Genomic DNA, 19,754 nt, shown 5'->3' on the forward strand with positions numbered 1-19,754 from the left:
GGAGATGCTGAGTTGCTCTGGTTCCAGAGAGAGTGCATTTGATGTTTGAGTACAACTACATCAGCAGCCTATGAAATGTTGTACAGTGTTGTGGGGGAGGTGGCAGCGGATTCCTGGCCATTGTTTCACATGGATCATGTTAACTAGCTGCTGGGATTATAGCTCTGATTAATTCTTTTAGTTCAGTTAATGCATCCTGGACCCTCTCCCAGACAGGCCTAGTGAGAGATTGAGAATTCAGCTTACATACTTCTCATGTGTGCCTTCCTTGTTAAAAATGGGAATTCATATTACTCAAAGGCTTACATTATGCCTTTCTCTGAGCAGTCAAAGCTGTAGCATGTGCCATTTCTCAGGTTGCCTCTGGAGATCCTGGGCGTTTTGGACACACCCGTTTGCTTTGGCAGATAGTATGTTTGTCCATATGGGTTCCTATTGTCACACGGGCTGCAGAAGGTATAATGTGGCTGTTGGCTTAATTATGTGTGGTTATGTGTGTGATTGAAAACCACATGGTTGATGTAGCTATTAAAAATGATGTGTGGAACACTAATGGAAAGAAAAAAGTTCAGTGTAGATCATTATGTGGAAAAAAGCACATGAAGAGCCTGGGCACGTAGCTCAGTGGTTACATTCATGGAGTCCTGGGTTCAACCTTCAGAACCACAGTAAGAAAGTAAATAAGTTAAATAAGATTCACATCTTGAGCATCAGCACTAAATGAATGAAGCTCATAAGGCAGCATTATGTCCTTTTTCCCGGTGTGTGATATGATCCTTCTTTTGAGGGGAGGGTGGGAGGTGGGAGAGGAATTGAACTCAAGGGCACTCAACCACTGAGCCACATCCACAGCCCCATTTTGTATTTTATTTAGAGACAGGTTCTCACTGAGTTGCTTAGCACATTGCTGTTGCTGAGGCTGGCTTTGAAGTCGCAATGCTCCTGCCTCAGCCTCCTAAGCCGTTGGGATTGCAGGTGTGTGCCACCACGCCTGGCTGATTCTTCTTTCTTAAAAGAAAAAAAGTGTGTGTATGTGTGTTCATGTCAGTATTCCTACATAGAGCAGAACAGCTGGACATGTATATGCCAAAATAAATATAGCTGGAGGGCAGCTCATACAGGGTATTTGTTTATGTGTATGCTTTTCTGTATTTTCTAAATTGAAGAAGAATGTGTATTTATTATGTATTGACTTCTTTTTAAGTTATTAAAACCAAAACTCCCTAATTGTACCTTCCATTTACTATCTCAAGCCATTTTGCAATGAGTCATGATATAAAAATAAATAAATACATAGTTTCTTCCAGAGAGGAGCAGAGTAAGCAGTCTAGATGGGTTCCCTCAGACACCAGGCACTCCTAAGTTGAAGGGCAAGCAGCTCTACTTAAAATAAGTTCTTGAGGGGCTGGGGATGTGGCTCAAGTGGTAGCGTGCTTGCCTGGCATGCGTGCGGCCCAGGTTCGATCCTCAGCACCACATACCAACAAAGATGTTGTGTCCGCCGAGAACTAAAAAATGAATATTAAAAATTCTCTCTCTCTCTCTCTCTCTCTCCTCTCTCATTCTCTCTTTGAAAAAAAATAAATAAGTTCTTGAGTAAGAAAAGAGGGCCAAGTTGTGAGTTGTGGAGTGTCGGTCCAATGGTCCAAATGATCATTCAACTCCCTGCTCAGCCATTAAGGCTCACTTTTACCTTGTGGTTTTTCTGAAATGGTGGTTCGTGGTCAGGCCTCTCATTGTGCCTCCACGTCTCATTCCTGTGAACCAGTTCAATCCCAGGCCAGCCACAGTGCTTTTCCCATTCTCTCGTGAAATCCAGTTTTATTGGCATTTTTCCCCTTTGCAAAGAAAAAGGTTCTTATGAGTGCAATGGGGCAAGAATTCATCAGTCCACACAGCACCAAAACCATAGACAAAATGTTGTACTGAAGACAACATTTACTGTTTAACATTTTACTGTTAAAAGTGTTAATATCAGGTACTGTGTGTATGCTCAAAAACAATGTAACTGGCCATATTTTTTCACTTACCATTAAATTGTTGAATCCATCATTGCCAAGCTTTTTTTTTTAAAACATTTTTTAAAAACCATTGCCTGAACAGTTTTTGTATGCCCAAACATATCACCTAAATTGCTTTTTAAGATTATTTTTTATCATAGAGACTGAGACTGAGTCAGCATGAAATCAGACCACCTCAGATTTTATTGTGGCTTGGCATGCCCACCACTATCAAGAGCAAAAACTATAAGAGGGGAAAAAAAAAAAAACTGCCTCAGAAAGTCAGCTTCTAAGCTTCCCATGTACTTGGGTGTTTCCCAGAGATGGTAAACTGAGAAATTGCTGTGCACTCATCATTTCTTATTGCAAAATTCATTAAGCTGCCATGCTATTATCATCCTATCTTGTCAAGATGATACATTACAGACTTCATTGCAAAACTTTAACAAGCAAGAGAAAGTACACCTCTCCCAGCCATAGCACGAGAAAGCCTCTAGGTATTTTGCCTGTGCCTTTCTTTCTTTCTTTCTTTCTTTCTTTCTTTTTCTTTTTTTTTTTTGTGTGTGTGTGTATAGAACTCTGATTCTTTGCAAAACTTCCTTCTGCCTGGTAACTCCCTCCTCATTTGATTATGTAGGAAGAGTTCCCTCCTTTTGACCTCAAAACTCTGGCATCATGGAAAGCTGATATGTTAGCCTGAATTCCTACAGACTTCCACGCATAATGGGAAACCTCCCCCAAAGTGACGTCAAAGATCTGTGTTTCATATTTACCCTCCAGTTCTGCGTATTCAGTGGGCCAGACGTGTTCAGGCCTGCCAAGATGCGTGAGTTTGGCTTGGCTCTGTATGTGCTTTCCTGGCGTCGTCTGTGGGTTCTGTGATAAACACAGATCCTGCCTCCCGTATGTGATGGGGTTGCCATTAGAGTGAGCAGGAGTCACTTGGTAAATATGGAAAGTGAAGTAGCTTAGCTTCCAGATTTCCATGGCAACCCCCAGAACAAGTACAATATCACCAAAATTATTCTGTAGCTTTCCTTTTTTAGTTGCAGTGATTTGGTTACATACCCATGTTTTTCCACTCCTGATTTGTACGAAAATCGAAAAAGCTGCCCACTGTCACAGTACATTGGTTTTAAGGACATCAGTTGTCCCTGACTGATGCCCCTGAAAAATTTAATCACACAAACCTCTGTTCCAGCAGAATAAAGTGTGATTGCAGATTATACCTTTACACATGTTATATATCTCATCACCATTCATGGAGCTTTGGTATATGTGGTACATGGACTAGGCACCAGGAGTACATAGTGAACCATGACCTCACAGTCACTTGAATGGATGATGTGTGGCCAGACAGCACATGCCTGCCCTTGAATAGCAGGCCTCCTTATGGACCAAGCTTACATCCAGTTTGTCAGTCCATATAATATATGTGCATGAAAGGAACGTTACTGACACATATTGTTTGGGGCTTTGTTTCATTATTTCCTTGTTTCTGGGGCTCTTATTTTTCTGAAACTAATACAAAAAAAAATATTCTTGTGGACCAACACTTTTGAGAAAGGCAAACTTCTTACTGACAGGACCTTCAGGAACATTCCTAAGTTGTGGGCATTCTTTCTCCTTTTGTCATTTAAATGATTCCTTATGATCTTGTTGATTTGACTCATAACTGGTTGTTGTTCTTCCTTTGAAGTCCACCATCCTATAATTTTTTTCCTCCAACAACATAATTGCCATCAATCCTCTGTATACCTTCTGATTGAGGATACCAGAGTTGGACTGAATCATCAGTGACTTAAGGAAGTCCAGCTCCATTATTTGAAGGATTCAGTTCATTTTTATTTAAAAAGATGTCTTCTAGGCTGCCTCTTCCTGTGCATTTCTGTTAGGAGCAGGTACTCATTTACTTGCAAGACAGAAAAAAAAAAAAACTCCTATTTTGAGGGACATTACTGAATCATTTTATCTTTATTCCTTATTTTATTCCAGATTAGAATTTGTCTTGATATCATTTGCCATAACCACTGAAGCATTTTGTTTGCTTTTGATTTTACTCTCTACTCCCCTGGAATAAACCTTACCTTCCTACTCACCCTCAGACTGGTTGTCAGTATTTCTGCTCAGATCTCCTATCTGAAAGTTATAATGAGACCACAGATAATGAGACTTATCTCTAAAACACTATAGTTGTCCTGGATTTCTGGATTTCCTTGTTTCATGGTCCAAGGAATGCCAATAAAGGGCCTGCCCCTTAGGATGTATATTTGACAGTCTTGACTGCAAAGCCCTGGAATTTTATGATGCAGTTTTTGTGTTTTCTTCTTGACCAAACAACTCCTTTCCATGATATTTTGCCTTTATTGTTTTGTTATGTTATAGGTTATACAACTGTGAAAGAGCCCTGTCTCTATCTATCTGTATACATACACACATACATATCAAACTAGAACCTCAAAAAGAATTCATTTTTTAAGAAAAGAATGCCTATATCCTCCAGTAAATGAAATACTAGAAACCTTCAAGTTGAATTTGTTGTTTTATTTTGTTGACTTTTCTAGTCCATAATGGGTCAAGTTCTTATTCTCCACTCTATCTTCTTTCTTTAGCAGGTTTATTTCAGATAAATACTGTGCTCTGTTTGCTGGAGACTTCCCTACTAGCTCATGAGACACCAGTCTGCAATACTGTCACAATAGACATGTTCTTAAAAGCTCTTATCTAAATCCAGTTTTTAGAATTATATCTTATGAAAATCAGGATTCTGATATTCTAGAAAGCAAAACACCTTTATATAATGTTGTTTTCAATTTTGGTTTTAAAGCTTTGTGTTAAGTTGCTTAGTCAGTCTACTGAGGAAGGTAGACATAGACACATTTGTACAAGTTGATAAATACATATCAGTCTAAACAAAATTTTTAAAACTATGGTATAAATCTATTGTCTGGGGACCCTATTTGATATGCAATAGGTTCTCAATAAATATTCATTGAATAAATGAAACTTGGGGAAGTTTTCATCTCAGATATTCCTTTTTTGTAATGAATAATAGGGAGGGGGGAAATGACCTGATAACATTTTTTAAAAAAACATAATATCAAGGCTAGGCATGGTGGTGCAGGACTCTAAACCCAGCAACTTGATTGAGAGACTGATGCAGAAGGATCACAGGTTTGAGGCCAGCCTTTGCAACTTAGGGAGACCCTGTCTCAAAAAAAAGGCTGGGTGGGCTCGGCTTGTGGCTCAGTGGTAGAGTGCTAGCCTTGCAAATGTGAGGTACTGGGTTCAATCCTCAGCACCACATAAAAAATAAAATAAAGGTATTATGTCGATCTACAACTAAAAAAAATTTAAAAATTAGGAAAAAAAAGGTGGGGGATCTGGAAATGTAGCTCAGTTGTAAGGTGCCTCTGGTTTCCATATCTAGTATTGCCAAAATAATAATAATATAACTTTAGCATGATATTATTTTTGATTTGTAGGATCATAATCCCCTCACGAACAAAGTGAATATAATCACAAGAGAGACTTGAGCTATACTTATTCTCTTCTTTTTCCTAAAAATTCAAACAATGTGTCATGCAAACTTGGCCCCTCACACTTCTTAAACTAATATTAATAAAATATTCACCTCTCCTGGTGTGTGAAGCAGAAAAAGTCTACAGTTGAAGGTCACAGAAATGTCATCTTCATTCCCCTTCTTTACATGGTGGTCTTGAGCTCTTCTCACTCTTCAGGAATCTTGAAAATAAGTATTTTGTGCAAGGAAAGTTTTACTTTATTTATACTGATTCATACTGGTAGGTGGTGTATCCATTTTCTCAATGATCCCCTAATTATGTAATTTGAGAGTTGTTTCTCTTCCTAGTAGCAAGTTCCTGTTTACAGGCCCTATTAACCTTCCTGCTCAATGTTAACTTACGGTTTCTCTTGCTTTTGGATTGTTTCTGTTTGAAAGTTAAGCTGTTAAATTATGAATAATTCTAAATCTCAATAATCACTTGAATAATCTACTTTCATCAACATCTGCTTAAGAATTCAGGAACCTCCCAGTAACCTCATGGATCTTTTGTCTGTTCTTTGGGGCTTTTAGAATTTGCCAAGATATTAGGGATATTGGTGGGGGAGGGGGGGCAGAGAGAGAGAAGAGATTTGTGAAGACTACTCTAACATCATTACATAAGCATAATTTGTTTTTACAGACATGACATGACTGTTGCAAAGGGGAAAGCATTTCTTCTGACATTACCCCCTTTATTGCTTAAAGAGATTCAAGTTCCAATGTTGACCTGTCAGTTGCCATGTGAGTGATTCCTGTCTGTCCTTTTAGGGTTATGGTATACATCTAACTCATGTCAGAAAGGCCCAGTAAGAATTAAGAATTTGTCCACATTTCTTCCTTTAAAAAAAAAATTAATTGTAGATTAAATAATAACTTTAATTAATTTATTTTTTATTTGGTGCTGAGGCTTGAATCCAGTGCCTCACACATGCTAAGCAAGTGCTCTACCATTGAGCCACAACCCCAGCCCCCTACATTTATTTCTTGAAATAATTGCCAGAAACATCTGTTGATTTCATATGGTATATCTGTAATGACTGCAGGATGAGAATGACATTCCAAATCTGTATTTTGCTACACCCATGGTGCCTGTGTCATTTAGCTACATCAGCTACAAAATGTTTTTTTCAATGCATGGTTCCAAGTTTTTAAAGTTGAGAAGAAACAGAAAGTTCTTTTCTTTGAGCAGTATTCTAAAGTTTACAGAACACATTCCTGCATATGATCCCACTTGATCCTCGTGACAGCTCCATGAGCTGTGCAAGGCAGTTCTTGTTCTCCCCATTTTGTAGATTTATTAATCAAGAATCTGAATCAAATGTAAATTGCCTGAGGCCACACAACCACCAGAGATGGGTTCTTGAAGAGAGTTCAGGTTTCCTCTCTCCTGGGTTGGTCCCGTTCTCCAAGCATGATTGTGACTGCTTGGACCATGGACTGGGGTTTTTGTTGGTTGTAGGCAGACTACAGTGCAGCCTCTTATAGCCCTGTATATAGAAGAATTAACTTGCAGTTAAACATCAAATATGCGAAGCTGGAGGCAACCCAGAAGGATGTGTCTGGGGTGGGGTCAGGAATTTAGACCGGCTGAGTCATAAGGAAATTGGTAGCCAAATAGTAGATATTCTATAGTGAGGTACTATAAAATGCAGGTAGGACATGGCCTGTTTAATAGTAAAGGCCAGAGTATGAGATGAAAGGCAAGTGTCATGGAAGCCGAGGGCATCTATTTGGATGCAAGGGGTCCACTAGTCAAAAAAAGACACAGTTTCAGGTGCCATGGCAAGACCACTCTTACAGAAAAAGCCTAGCTCATATTAAAGGTATATCCTGTTAAGACGAGGAAGGGATTTTGCTCCAAATTTTCATGTCATCCATTTCCTTTTGACTCTTTCCTTCTCACTCTTATTTTAGCCTGTTCCTATGTCTTTTTTCTAAGCTTCAAGAATCTCAGTTTTTGTTTTATGTAGAAATAGACTGTCCCTATACAATATTAACATGGGGCTTGTGGCATTTTTCCCTGCAGAGGAACAAAGGAACAGCATGATCAACTCCAGTTTGGAATCTGTCTCATCAAATGCAAACAGCGTCCTTAATTCCAGCAGCAGCCTACAGCCCAACATGAACTCCAGTGACCCAGACCTGGATGTGGTCAAGCCCACCCGGCCCAACTCACTGTAAGTATGACGTCCACCCACTTCTACACAAGGGCCCCAGTCAGCCATTGTGCCAGAATTTACTCTCTGGTCCCACCTGACTTTGGGCCATAGTTCCCATGAACATGATTTAAACCTTTTCCCTAAACTTGGAGGTTGGCTGGTTTGTTGGATTTTTTTAAAGTATCATCATCTCAAAGGGGAGTCACTATTCTTAACATACTGCTTCTTGGCCTTGGTGAACTTGATTTACTGTCCTGCTGAGATGGCTTTGGTGATGGCTATTGCCTGTGCTGGCTGCTGGGCATGAAATTTGCTTAATTTCATAAATATCCAGGGACTGTAGTAGCTCTGTAGATCAGTAGCCAAGTATATTTCATTCATGTTGTGTCAGTTTCCCTTCCCCTGACTATGTTGGAAATGTTCACTGCTACCTCTGTGCCCGCTTCCAAAAAGGAAGAGCCCCTAGTTGGCCTTTGGGTCTTCATATCCTCAAACCTTAGTATAACTCTGATCTTTCACCAGAGACTATGAAAGAGCGAGCCTTTTTTTTTTTTTTTTTTTTGGCTTCATCTTGAGCATTAGGCACTACAGCCAAGACAGGCAGTGTGGGGACTGGTTGTCCAATCCCCCACAGAAACTATTCCACTAGATCCAGAAAGTTCTCCCCTGTGAATTTATCCAGCATTGCTTAGCATGCTTCTTCAGACCATCCTATAAATCTTGTCAGCTAGAGCCTTTGCAGAAAGAATGTGAGGCCATGACCAGAACAGCTGGACTCTCAGGCTACAGCTGTATAAAAGTCAAGAAAAACAGAGTTGACTTTGCCTTTCTCTAGTGAAAATAACTTGAGGCTCAGCCACGGATTGTCTCCAGGCAGTTGTTTCACTTGGAGAGAACATCAGCACTCGGGTGAGACACCAGCATGTCAGCAGCCTTCTCCTGACCCTCGGAGTGCTGTGGTTGCATGACAGCACCCAGAGGTTCCATCTCTTTAAGATATTTACAGATCTGCAAAATGGGTCTAATGATTTTTTGCCTTAGAACAGACTAAGGGAAAATAAATGTTTGGAAGGAAAAATGACTCCTAAATGGCCTTTAAAAGTACATGTAATGGATAGGTAACTACTGTGTAGGTAAAATCTTTGAGAAAAATCAGGTCTTCTTTTAGTTGTTGGCAGCTTTACATTGTATGGACATTCAGGAAGTTTAATTCCTGGCCCTTTTTTGGTAGTGTGTCTGTTCACCAAGATGTGGACCAGTGCCTCAAGAGCTTAAAATTATTGAATCTGTCCATCTTCTGGGCAATGGGTTTCTTCTGGTTCTCTATGAATGAACTTGCGGAGGAACCCATCCAGCCTTTCTGCATGTTTTCTCAGGCTCTTCTATACCTGATTTCCTAAAATTAAAGAAGATTCTATTTTCTTCCCTTTCTTTTTTTTTTTTTTCTTCCTTTTCCTCCATTTGGTTTACATTTCTGTACCTTGCAGTGGCTAAAGTTATTTCTTGCTCAGCATGAGCAAAGTTGAACTTCTTGCCCAGGTTGCTTAACACCCTCTGACTTTAGCCATCCAATACCAACTAATGGTCTTTAATCTTTGTTTTCAGCGGCTGGTAACTCAGGGCCCCTGAGTCACCACTGAGTACAGTGTGTACTGTGAGGTTGTTTAGGCAGCTAAATGAAAGGGGGAATATATCTTTTAAACAGGTCCTAGAGGAGAAGCCTTGGGATTTTTAATATTTTAAGATATCTACATGTGATTTGTGTTTTATAACATACTGAAGATCACTCAGCCAACTTCAGACCATCCAGGTGGACTATTCCCTGCCTAATGCAGATTTGGGAGTCTTTCCCAGGAAGGGAGGGTGATTCCAGAAATAGTTCTACTTGTTTGTATTTAAAAGAGGATTAGAGGTAGACGTGTAGGTGTGTTTCCAACAAGACTTCTGTCCCCAAGCTGAATGAGTTTCTGACTCCCCCTGTGCATCCTGAGGCCAGGGAAGGCTGTTCCTTGAGGTAGTAGCAGTGCCAGTGCTGGTGCTGGCATTTACCTGGTCCCTGAGTGGGGGCCATGCCAAAGCCCCTGTGAGTTTAGTAAACAGGTTCATTAGCTGTCCCTCAAACCCAAGGTCCTTCTGCCTGAGATTTGCCTGGATGGACCATGAATGGAAGTTAGGCATTCCTGCCAGATGGAAGCCATGGTACTTCCCCTGAGTAATTAATTCTGATGAGGCTGTCAGCACACTACGCCAGGGTAACCAGGCCCAGTCACAGCCAACCAAGAACCCAGAGCTGGAGTCCTTCACTCCCTCCACTGTTGTTCAGTTAGAGGTTTACAGGGATCCTGGAATGAGAATACTTTTTTTTTTTTTAACATTTTTTTTTATTGGTTGTTCACAACATTACAAAGCTCTTGACATATCATATTTCATACATGAGATTGAAGTGGGTTATGAACTCCCAATTTTACCCCAAATGCAGATTGCAGAATCACGTCGGTTATACATCCACAATTTTACATAATGCTCAATTAGTAACTGTTGTAAAGGGAGAGAAAAGGGAAATTGCATGGAAATGAAGGGAGACCCTCATTGCTATACAAAATTTCATATAAGAGGTTGTGAGGGGAATGGGAAAATAAACAAGGAGAGTAATGAATTACAGTAGATGGGGTAGAGAGAGAAGATGGGAGGGGAGGGGAGGGGGGATAGTAGGGGATAGGAAAGGTAGCGGAATGAGAATACTTGATGCAGATGGAAACCATAAAACAAAGGCAGAGACAGAGGGCTGCTATTAGCTTGGTGATTATTTAGGCATAAGGTAGGAAACAGCCACCAGGAAACTGTTTGTTCTTTTTATTTCATTTATGCATTTTCACAGTGAACTGGACGATCATCATGGCCATGTAAAAATCATCATGAAAGAAACATTTGTTACTCAGTGTACTTTGGTGCCTCCAATAATACATTTTTCTCTTTGGTAAACCTTTCCTAGCTCTCCAAGGAGATTAAGGTCCTCTTGTTGGCATGAACCTAAAGCTAAATCAGGCATCAGAATTAGTGTTGCCATCATTCTGCCCAGGCCAGGGAGGGCAAGGCTGTTGTGTTCAAATCTTTGGCAGGTTTTCAGCTAGATTCCTAAAAATCAAAGGACAGTTGATAAACCAGTACCAAAGTTCAGCTGGTCTGAAATCATCAGCAAATCTTGCTAAATCTGTTTTGTGCCCAAATCGGTACTAAACTTCCTAGGGGAAACCAGAAAAGGAGAATTCTTGTTATGGTTTGGATGTGAGATGTCCCCCAAAAGCTCACATGTGAGACAATGCAATAAGGTTTGAAGGAGAAATGACTGGGTTATAGCATTAACCTAATCAGTGAATTGAGCCCTGATGGGATTAACTGGGTGGTGGCTGGAGGCAGGTGGGGTGTGGCTGGAGGAAGTAGTTCATTGGGAGCATAGCTGTGGGATATATTTTTTGTATCTGGAGAGCAGAGTCTGTCTCTCACTCGTTTCTGATCACCATGTGAGCTGCTTCCCTCTGCCATACTCTTCCACCATGAAGTTCAGCTTCACCTTGAGCTCTGAGGCATGACCTGGTTGTCAATGGACTGAGACCTTTGAAACCATGAGACTTCAAATAAACTTTCCTCCTCTACAGTTGAAAGACCCTCCTCTGGATGGGTCTTTCAGTCTCAGCAGCTAAAAATCTGACTGAAACAATTATTTTCCTTTCTGAGTGTACAGTTTGACTAAGGAGAAAATGCAGTGACATATGACAATGTGAGATGGGACTTTTATAGCTTTTAAGTATGTGTAGAGTTCATTGTCACCAGGCATAATGGTGCATGTCTGTAATCCTATCTACTTTGGGAGGCTGAGGCAGGAAGATCACTAGAGGCTAGCCCCAGAAACTAGTGATATCCTGTCTCAAAATAAAAAATGTAGCTCAAAGGTAGAATGCTCTGGGGCTCAATCCCCACTACCAAAAAAAAAGGATTAATATTAACTGAATATCTGTGAGCATATGCATCAGGTCAAAGTATTGGGAAAAGTAAGATGAAGGCGAGGTGGACCTTAAGGAAGATTTGGATGGGTAAGTGAAGGAGCATTCCAGGAAAGGGGAACGAGGGAGTGAAGATGATCCAAGATGGATAAATACAGTCTAAAATCATGTATTAGGGGAAAGGAGGTGTAGTTGCACCCCTGCCACTACCAGCAAACAACAACAACAAACACTTGAACAGACCTTTAAAATTAGAACACTTCATATAAAAAAATCCAGACCTCCTGCTGAAACAACTGGACATTCACGCAAAAACATGAATCTGAATAAAGACCTTACACCTTGCACCAGAATCAACTCCAAATGGATCATAGATTTAAATGTGAAAAATCAAAGCTATTAAACTTCTAGAAGATAACAGGAGAGAACCTAGATGGCCTTGGATGTGATGATGACTTTTTAGTGAAAGAAAAATTGTTAAGTTGGCCTTCATTTAAACCAAAAACTTCTACCCTGTGAAAGACACTGGTGACATAATGAAAAGATAAACCACAGACTGGGAGAAAATATTTACAAAACTCATATCTGATAAAGGACTAGTATCCAAGAAATACAAAGAACTCTTTAATTAACTCAACAATAAGTAAACAAACTACATAATTAAAATATGGTTGAAAATCTGAACAGACACCTCACCAAGGACTTTCAGGTGACAGATGTGCATATGAAAAGATGCTCTACAACATACATCACCAAGAAGTGAACATTACAACACACCTTTTAGAATAGTCAGACTTCCAGAATACTGATACCACACAGTGTTGGGGAGGACATGGAGCCACAGGAACTCTCGCTCATTACTGGTGGGAATGCAAACTGGTAGAGTCACTTTGAAAGATAATTTGGCAGTTTCTTACAAAATTAAACATACTTGTACCATACAATCTTGCAATTGTGCTCCTTGGTATTTATCAAATGATTTGAAAATTTTTATATCCATATCACAAACATCCACGTAGATTTTTTTAGCAGAAGCTTTATTTATAACTCCCAAAATTTGGTAGAAATCCAGATATTCTTTAGTAAGTATGAATGGATAAGCTGAGGTATGTTCAGACAGTGGAATACTATTCAATATTAAAAAGAACTATCAAGTCATGAAAAAAACATGAAGGAACCTTAAATGAATGTTGCTAAATGAAAGAAACCTGTCTGGAAAGACTATAAAAAGGTATGATGCCAAATATATGACTATCTGAACGATGAAAAACTATGGAGTCAGTAAAAAGATCAGTGGTTGCCAGGGATTCAGAAAGAGTGGAAAGGGCATGAATGTTGGGGCACAGGGCATTTTTAGCATTGTGAAACTATTCCACATGGTACTATAAAAGTAGATACAGACATGCATTTGTCAAAACCCATAAAACTCATAAAATACAAAGAGTGAATCCTAATACGAACTGTGGACTTTAGTTAATAATACTGTATTGATATTTGTTCATCAGTTGTAACAAATGTTCCATGCTAATGCAAGATGTTAATAATTGGGAGGAAATATGGAGTGAGGGAGAAGAAACATATTTAGCAATAACTATTCAGTAAACCTAAGACTGCCTTAAAAAAATAAAGTCTAATATGATTTTTTTTAAATTCAGATTTCCATCTTCTTTTGAAAAGGGAGAAGATTCTACTATACCAAACCCAGTTGTTACTTGGTTGGAGATGATGCTGTTTGGTTCCTCTAATCTCAATACTAGCCTGCTCTACTCCTTGAGATCTTCTGCCTATTGACATGCAATAGATTAAGTATGGCCCAGAATCTTTTCTGCCCCTTTCATTAAGAACTGAAGCCCTTGTATCTAAGCTGGCCTTCAATCTGGGACTTGTTTTGAACAATAGAATGTGGTAGAAGTGATACCATATGACTTCCCAGCCCTGGCCACAAGGCCTTGCACCTTCTTCTCTCATCCTCTTGGAACCCAGCCACCACATACAGAAGCCCAGCCTAGCCTCTGTGAGAATGTACAACCATTGGAGAGAGAAGCCCAGCTCTCCCAGCCAAGCCCCATACCCAGGCAACCAGTTAGTTGAACGAAGTGACATGAGTTATTCCAGGCATGACGCACTGAAGAGCAGCCCAGTCGGCCCATAGACTCATGTTAGATAATACATTGTGGCTGTTTTAGGCCACTGAGTTTGGGGTGGTTTGATGTGCAGCAATAGTTACCTAACACAGGCCTATGATTTTGTGACCTCGGAGTCACAGGCCACTGCCTGTGGATGGAGCTGAGCCGCCTGGGTGAGATAGAGCTGGGGAAAGCGCTCACTGTGCCACGTGGACACTACTAGCCTTTCACTTTTCGGAATCTTCTTTGAAAGAAAATGACTCATAGCTGAGATTCTAAGAAATTAAGAAACAAAACAAAATTCCTAGCTGATGGCAGAGGCAAGCAAGAAAGATGGCCCAAACATTGGACTGAAAAGCAGGAAACCCTGGGTTTGAATCCTGGCACCAACACAGGCTGGCTGTAGGATCAGTCCCTGGCTCTGAACACACCCAGCTCCTACTCCCTGGGTGGAAGACATGTGACTGCCCCACCTCCAACAAGGGAGACAGTTCAGTGGGTGCTTACAGAACCCCCTCTCCTTCCACAAGGGCCAGTAGAAATGGCATGGTGCCAACTCCTTCCTGTAAGATCTTGATTTTTAAAGAGGAAGTAAATAAATACTGAGAAAGAAGTCAGGGGATGTCCCACCAGAGACATAACATACTGCATTAATTCCCCAGATTAGAAACTCATAGGCAAATGCTTTCTTCATACCACTGTGGTGAGGGGGCTTGTTAAGATTGGAAGAAGTCTAGGAGGGTAGGGTTGATTACACCAATGGTGAGCCCCGCCTCTGAAGTCTCCCTGCCTAAATGGTCCCCACCTCTAAAAATTAACTGCTCAGTAGTGCCATAAATAAAACTGATTTTCCCTCATCCTTTCCTCTTCTCTCTCTCTCTCTCTCTCTCTCTCTCTCTCTCTCTCTCTCTCTCTCTCTCTCTCTCTCTCTCTCACACACACACACACACACACACACACACACACACACACACACTTCCAAGTTATTTCTGGTGACCTAAAAGATGTGCACATGCCAAAGGCTTGCATATTCCGCCAGAATCAACCATCCTCTCCCATCTTAATGGACAGAGAGCAGACCGTGGAATCCAAAGGATAAACAAGGGTTGCTTCCAGGCAGGGTTGTTTGCTTGACTCCTTAGTTTGATTCAGCTGCTATCTGATGAAATGTAGGGGAAACTTTCCTAGAGAGATGTCTCTAAAATTTTACTTATCTTCTGCTTATTCAGTCAACATTCATTCAACAACTATAAACTGAATACCTATTGGGAGTCAGTGTTATACTTCAGTGCTGAAGGCACAGTGATTTGGAAAGAAACTTAGAGGGACTGAGAGTGTAGTTTGGTGATAGAGTGTATGTATTAGCATTCACCAGACTTCTAGGTTCAAACTTCAGTGCAAAAAAAAGGGGAGGGGAGTTCTGTTTTTATGGATTGTGTGTGTGTGCGTGTGTCTGTCTGTCTGTCTGTCCTGGGGATTAAACCCAGAGACACTCTACCACTGAGCTACATACCCAACTACCTTATCTATCTATCTATCTATCTATCTATCTATCTATCTATCTATCTATCTTATCTATTTATTTATTTATTTTGAGACAGGGTCTCACTAGATAGCTGAGACAGACCTTGAACTTGTGGTTGGTTCTTCTGCCTCAGCCTTCTAATTACCCAGGATTACACATGTAGGCTACTATGCCCACTGCTTCCATGGATTTTATATTCTAGTGGGTACAGGAGAAAAATCTGTGTCTAATGTATTAGTCGGTGAAGAATTCTATGGAGAATACTAATGCATGGTGAAGGAAATAGAGGTTTGGAGGAGAAGGAAGAAAGTTCCTTTACCTCTCTCCAATTCAGTTCCCTCAGAAAGGTGGCATGGAGATTGAGGTCATCCTTTGTATTTTATTTGCATGTCTAGCACTCTGAATTACAGCAATTATTATGAATATTATCTCAAGAAAGCTCCCTCCACACACACTCTCTTCTTTTTCTCTCTTCTCTCAGCCCTGGTATTTACTTTTCCTTTGCAGAAAAAATGTCCCCACTGTTGCTCTCACGTTTCCCTACAGCTCCCTACATCTAATCTGAGACTGGAGCTCTCTGTTGGTCCAGGGCTAGAGCTATCAATGCACGGAGGAACTGCTGTTGCAGAGAGAGCCCTGCCTTGATCCAAGACCAGCTGGGGTAGGCATGCCTGTTCCTGGACAATATGGAAACCTCCAAATCCCATGGGGTATCTGATGGGCTCTGGGTATAGCTGTTATTTGTTTAGACTAAAAGAACTTCAAAATGAATAATATGCATTAAACAAGCAATTCTTAATGGGTTTTATTTATTTATTTTTTTACAAAGAAAGGTAATTTTTTTTGTCTCATTGCTATTATATGCCAAAGGAGTTAAACCTAGACTGGCAACTATTATTCTACTAGAATTGTCTTTATTTGTCATTCTTTGAAATGTGGGCATTTGAAAGAGGAAGTTTTCCTGTCTGGTTGGATTAGCTTTCTGCAGAGGAGGATCTCCCTGTTAGATTGAGGAATCTGCTTCTCACCCACCTGCAAATGTAAAAGGTCTCTTTAGACAGTTTCACCTGCAAATTTGGGCAATAACTTGAAAGCATAATGGTTTTCCCCAGGAATCATTTGCCTTTTCTTGCTCCTGCTCACAGTCCCCCTGGTGATTCTCCCCGAATTCTTCCCTGTTGTTTCTAGGAAATGCCTAATCCTTCTGTCACCTTAGGCTACTGGGACTGCCACAGCTATATCTTCCCCAAGTAACATCCCCTTGATGTGTTAGGAGAATGTTATTGGTGTGCCATATCGTCTTTTCTGAGTGGCCTCATGTCAGTTTTTTTTTCCCCCAAATGATATCTCCCTCTCCAATCAGGAGCCTAGCTGGGATTCACATGGGTGATTATAGAGATTACTGATGGGTGATCCATCTGACTTCTATTGGATAAATGTGTTTGGTTATTAGCGGTTTCCCTCTCCCTCCCCATCCCTCTCTCTTTAATGTAAAAACTGCTTGAGGCACCCTTCATGCTTCATGACACAGCAAGATTTCTTTCCCAAGCATCTGGGCTGTCAGTGGCACTTGAATCTCTACAGCCTGTCATTAAGGGGGAACTTGGGACAGGCAGGGAAGGTACTGTTACAATGCCTACACACATCCCTGTTTTCCAACAGCATGGAAATCACAGATGGAAAAATATTTCCTTTCACATTTCCTGTACTTTTTCCCTTTAAGTAATGTTCACCCATATAAAAGGTCTCTTTTTCTCTATAAACTTATTAATCTTCCTAAGTAATCTAAAACAATTCCCAAATTTGCCATGGCATACAATACATGTTCAAAGCCTTGAGGTTTGATTAAAGGCATGAATGAATGAATATCATTCTGAATTTATCTGCCCTCAAATGCCTTTTGACACCATATATGTGTGTCTAGGTGTTGAGCATTTTAAATCTAAAATTTTGGGTAGACTTTTTAGGGAAGGAAATGGGCTCAAGATTTGGCATGGCTGTCAGCAGTACTTTGCCTGTAAGGGGGCTTTGAAGGAGCTCTAAAGTGCCATTTTTTCTCAGGTAGGATTAGTTTGGAATTGTTTCTCCCACTGTATATGTAGTCTGGAAGATCTTATTGGGGGATTCACATTCTAAATTGAATAAATGAAAATTACATTAAAGTACTGGTTTTTAAACCTTTTTAGTGAATCCGAGAGGCAGATGCTTACTTAGCTAGGGAAGTATTCCAGGTTGGATACAGCCTCAGGATCTTGTTTTTTAACCCTCTGCATTAAGAATCTAGAAAGCCATACATCCTTCAGAGCCTTCCTCTGGTCTATTACACTGTCCTTCCAGGGAACTGTCTGAGCTCAGTGCAGTAGTTCAAGTAGTGGTTCAGGACCAGCATCGTAGGCATCACCTGACGCTTGTAAGATGTAGATTTTTACATTGGCCCACTCCATCAGCAACTCCTGAGCAGGGGCCTGGCACTCTGTGTTTCACCAAACCCTGCAGGTGATTCTGATCTGTGCTGAAGTCTAGTGCACAGTGGCATAGAGCGTTAGGCTGATAGACTTCCACAAGAATAAAATTGAAGTCGGGTACAGTGACAGACACCTGTAATCCCAGCTACTCAGGAGGTAGAAGCAAGAGGATCTCAAGTTTGAAGGCCAGACTCGGCAGCTTAGTGAGACCCAGTCTTAAAACAAAGGGCTCGGGATGTAGCTTAGTGGTAGAGTACTCCCAGGTTCAAATCCCAGTGATGCAATAATAAAATTAAATTGGATTTGACCTCGTTCTAAAGCTCTTAGGGCCAAGCCTGTGTCATCACAGACACTCTCTGTCCATGTAGTGGTAACTGTAGTGGCCTTCACAGAGCCCTGCCCTTGGCCTTTGAGATCAATCGTAGCTTCTATGGCTGAGCAGGGGTTTGCTTTTCAGAGGAACTCAATTAGTTCACCAGTGTTGCACTTTCAGACTTCCCAAAAAAGCCCAGCCATCTGCTTTGCAAATGCATGTCTCTTGGTCACAAATCTAAAGAGGGTGGATGCATCGATCAAGCCAACAACTATGTGTATTGAACACCTACTAGGTGTGAACAGGATGAGATCAAGACACTGGTATTATAGTAGAATAGTTCTCAAGGGCATATGATATTAAAAGTGATGGATATGATCAACATGGACACTTGATTTAAAAATTTGGCATTTTTTAGTTAGTGTTTCCCAAACTGATGCAGGAAGTAGGAGGAGGTATCATCAGGCAAGATCTGAGTTGGACCCCTTACCTGGAGGGATCAAGTGTTGGCTTTACCATTTCCTAACTGCATAAACTTGGGCAAGTCATTTGTCTTCTGAGAAATTGATGACAGTATCAGTTCTATGAAGTGATAATAATAATACCTACCTTCAAGGTTATATTCAGGGTAAGGGTGAAATAATGCTTTCTTGATACATGGCCTGGTTCAGAGTAAGCAGTCAGTGAACATAGGTTGCCACTGTAAGTCATGTGCCAGACAATAATATTTCAGTCAACAACAATGAACTGTGTATATGACAGTGGTTCCATAAGATCATATCACCTAGTGACCTTGTAGCTGTCTTAATTTGTGTAATTGCACTCTGATATTCATGCAATGACAGAATCATCTAACAATGCATTTCTCAGAATATCTATTTTAGTCAGATTTTTTTCACTGTTGTGACTAAAAGATTTGATCAGAATAATTTTAGGAGGAAAAGTTTATTTGGGGGTCAGTTTCAGAGGTCTCAATCCACCAACAGCAGGCTCCATTCCTTAGGACTCAAAGTGAGGCAGGATATCATGGCAGAAGAGCTTGGTAGAGGGAAGTGGCTCATATGATGATCAGAAAGCAGAGAGACCGACTCCACGCCCCAGTTACAAAATATATACTCCTAACCCATGCATGTCCCAATGTCCCACCTCCTCCAGCCACACCCCACCTGCCTTCAGTTACCACTCAATTAATCCCATCTGGCAATTAATTCACTGATTGTGTTAAAGCTCTCATAACCCAATCAATCGTTTCTCCTCTGAACCTTCTTGCATTGTCTCACACTGAGCTTTTGGGGGAGACCTCACATCCAAACCTTTACAATATCCCTGTCAGTAAACAACATATGACTATTTTTTTTTGTTACCTTATTGTTTACTTTAAGGTCCCCAGCAATGAAAAAGGCCCCAGTGCTGCTTTCTTTCAGTTGCAGTAGATGGACACTCAATATTTATTTTTGCTTGTTTGACCCTGAGTGACTCAAAGCAACCCAGATTCAAAACATTGAGATCTTAAAAATGAATTGAAATTCTTAAAACTGAATTAATTACAAAGAGTAAAATACACTGAAATCAGTGGAAGCACTCCCTTACCAGACAGACT

The 19,754-nt window shown here is 40.6% G+C and overlaps 1 protein-coding gene across 8 annotated transcripts in view; it reads left to right on the top strand.

Annotated features, from left to right (window-relative positions):
• The window catches only part of Arhgap26 (Rho GTPase activating protein 26), a 415,947-nt gene that overhangs the window by 329,293 nt on the left and 66,900 nt on the right, over nucleotides 1–19,754 (top strand). For all 8 annotated transcript variants that reach the window (XM_078047074.1, XM_078047111.1, XM_040273751.2 and 5 more), the window contains exon 20: nucleotides 7,592–7,742. In XM_078047074.1, the coding sequence (XP_077903200.1) occupies nucleotides 7,592–7,742 (151 nt within the window). The remainder of the gene's footprint in view (nucleotides 1–7,591; nucleotides 7,743–19,754) is intronic.

Source organism: Ictidomys tridecemlineatus, chromosome 1 (assembly GCF_052094955.1).
Source record: "Ictidomys tridecemlineatus isolate mIctTri1 chromosome 1, mIctTri1.hap1, whole genome shotgun sequence".
Classification (NCBI taxonomy): Eukaryota; Metazoa; Chordata; class Mammalia; order Rodentia; family Sciuridae; genus Ictidomys; species Ictidomys tridecemlineatus.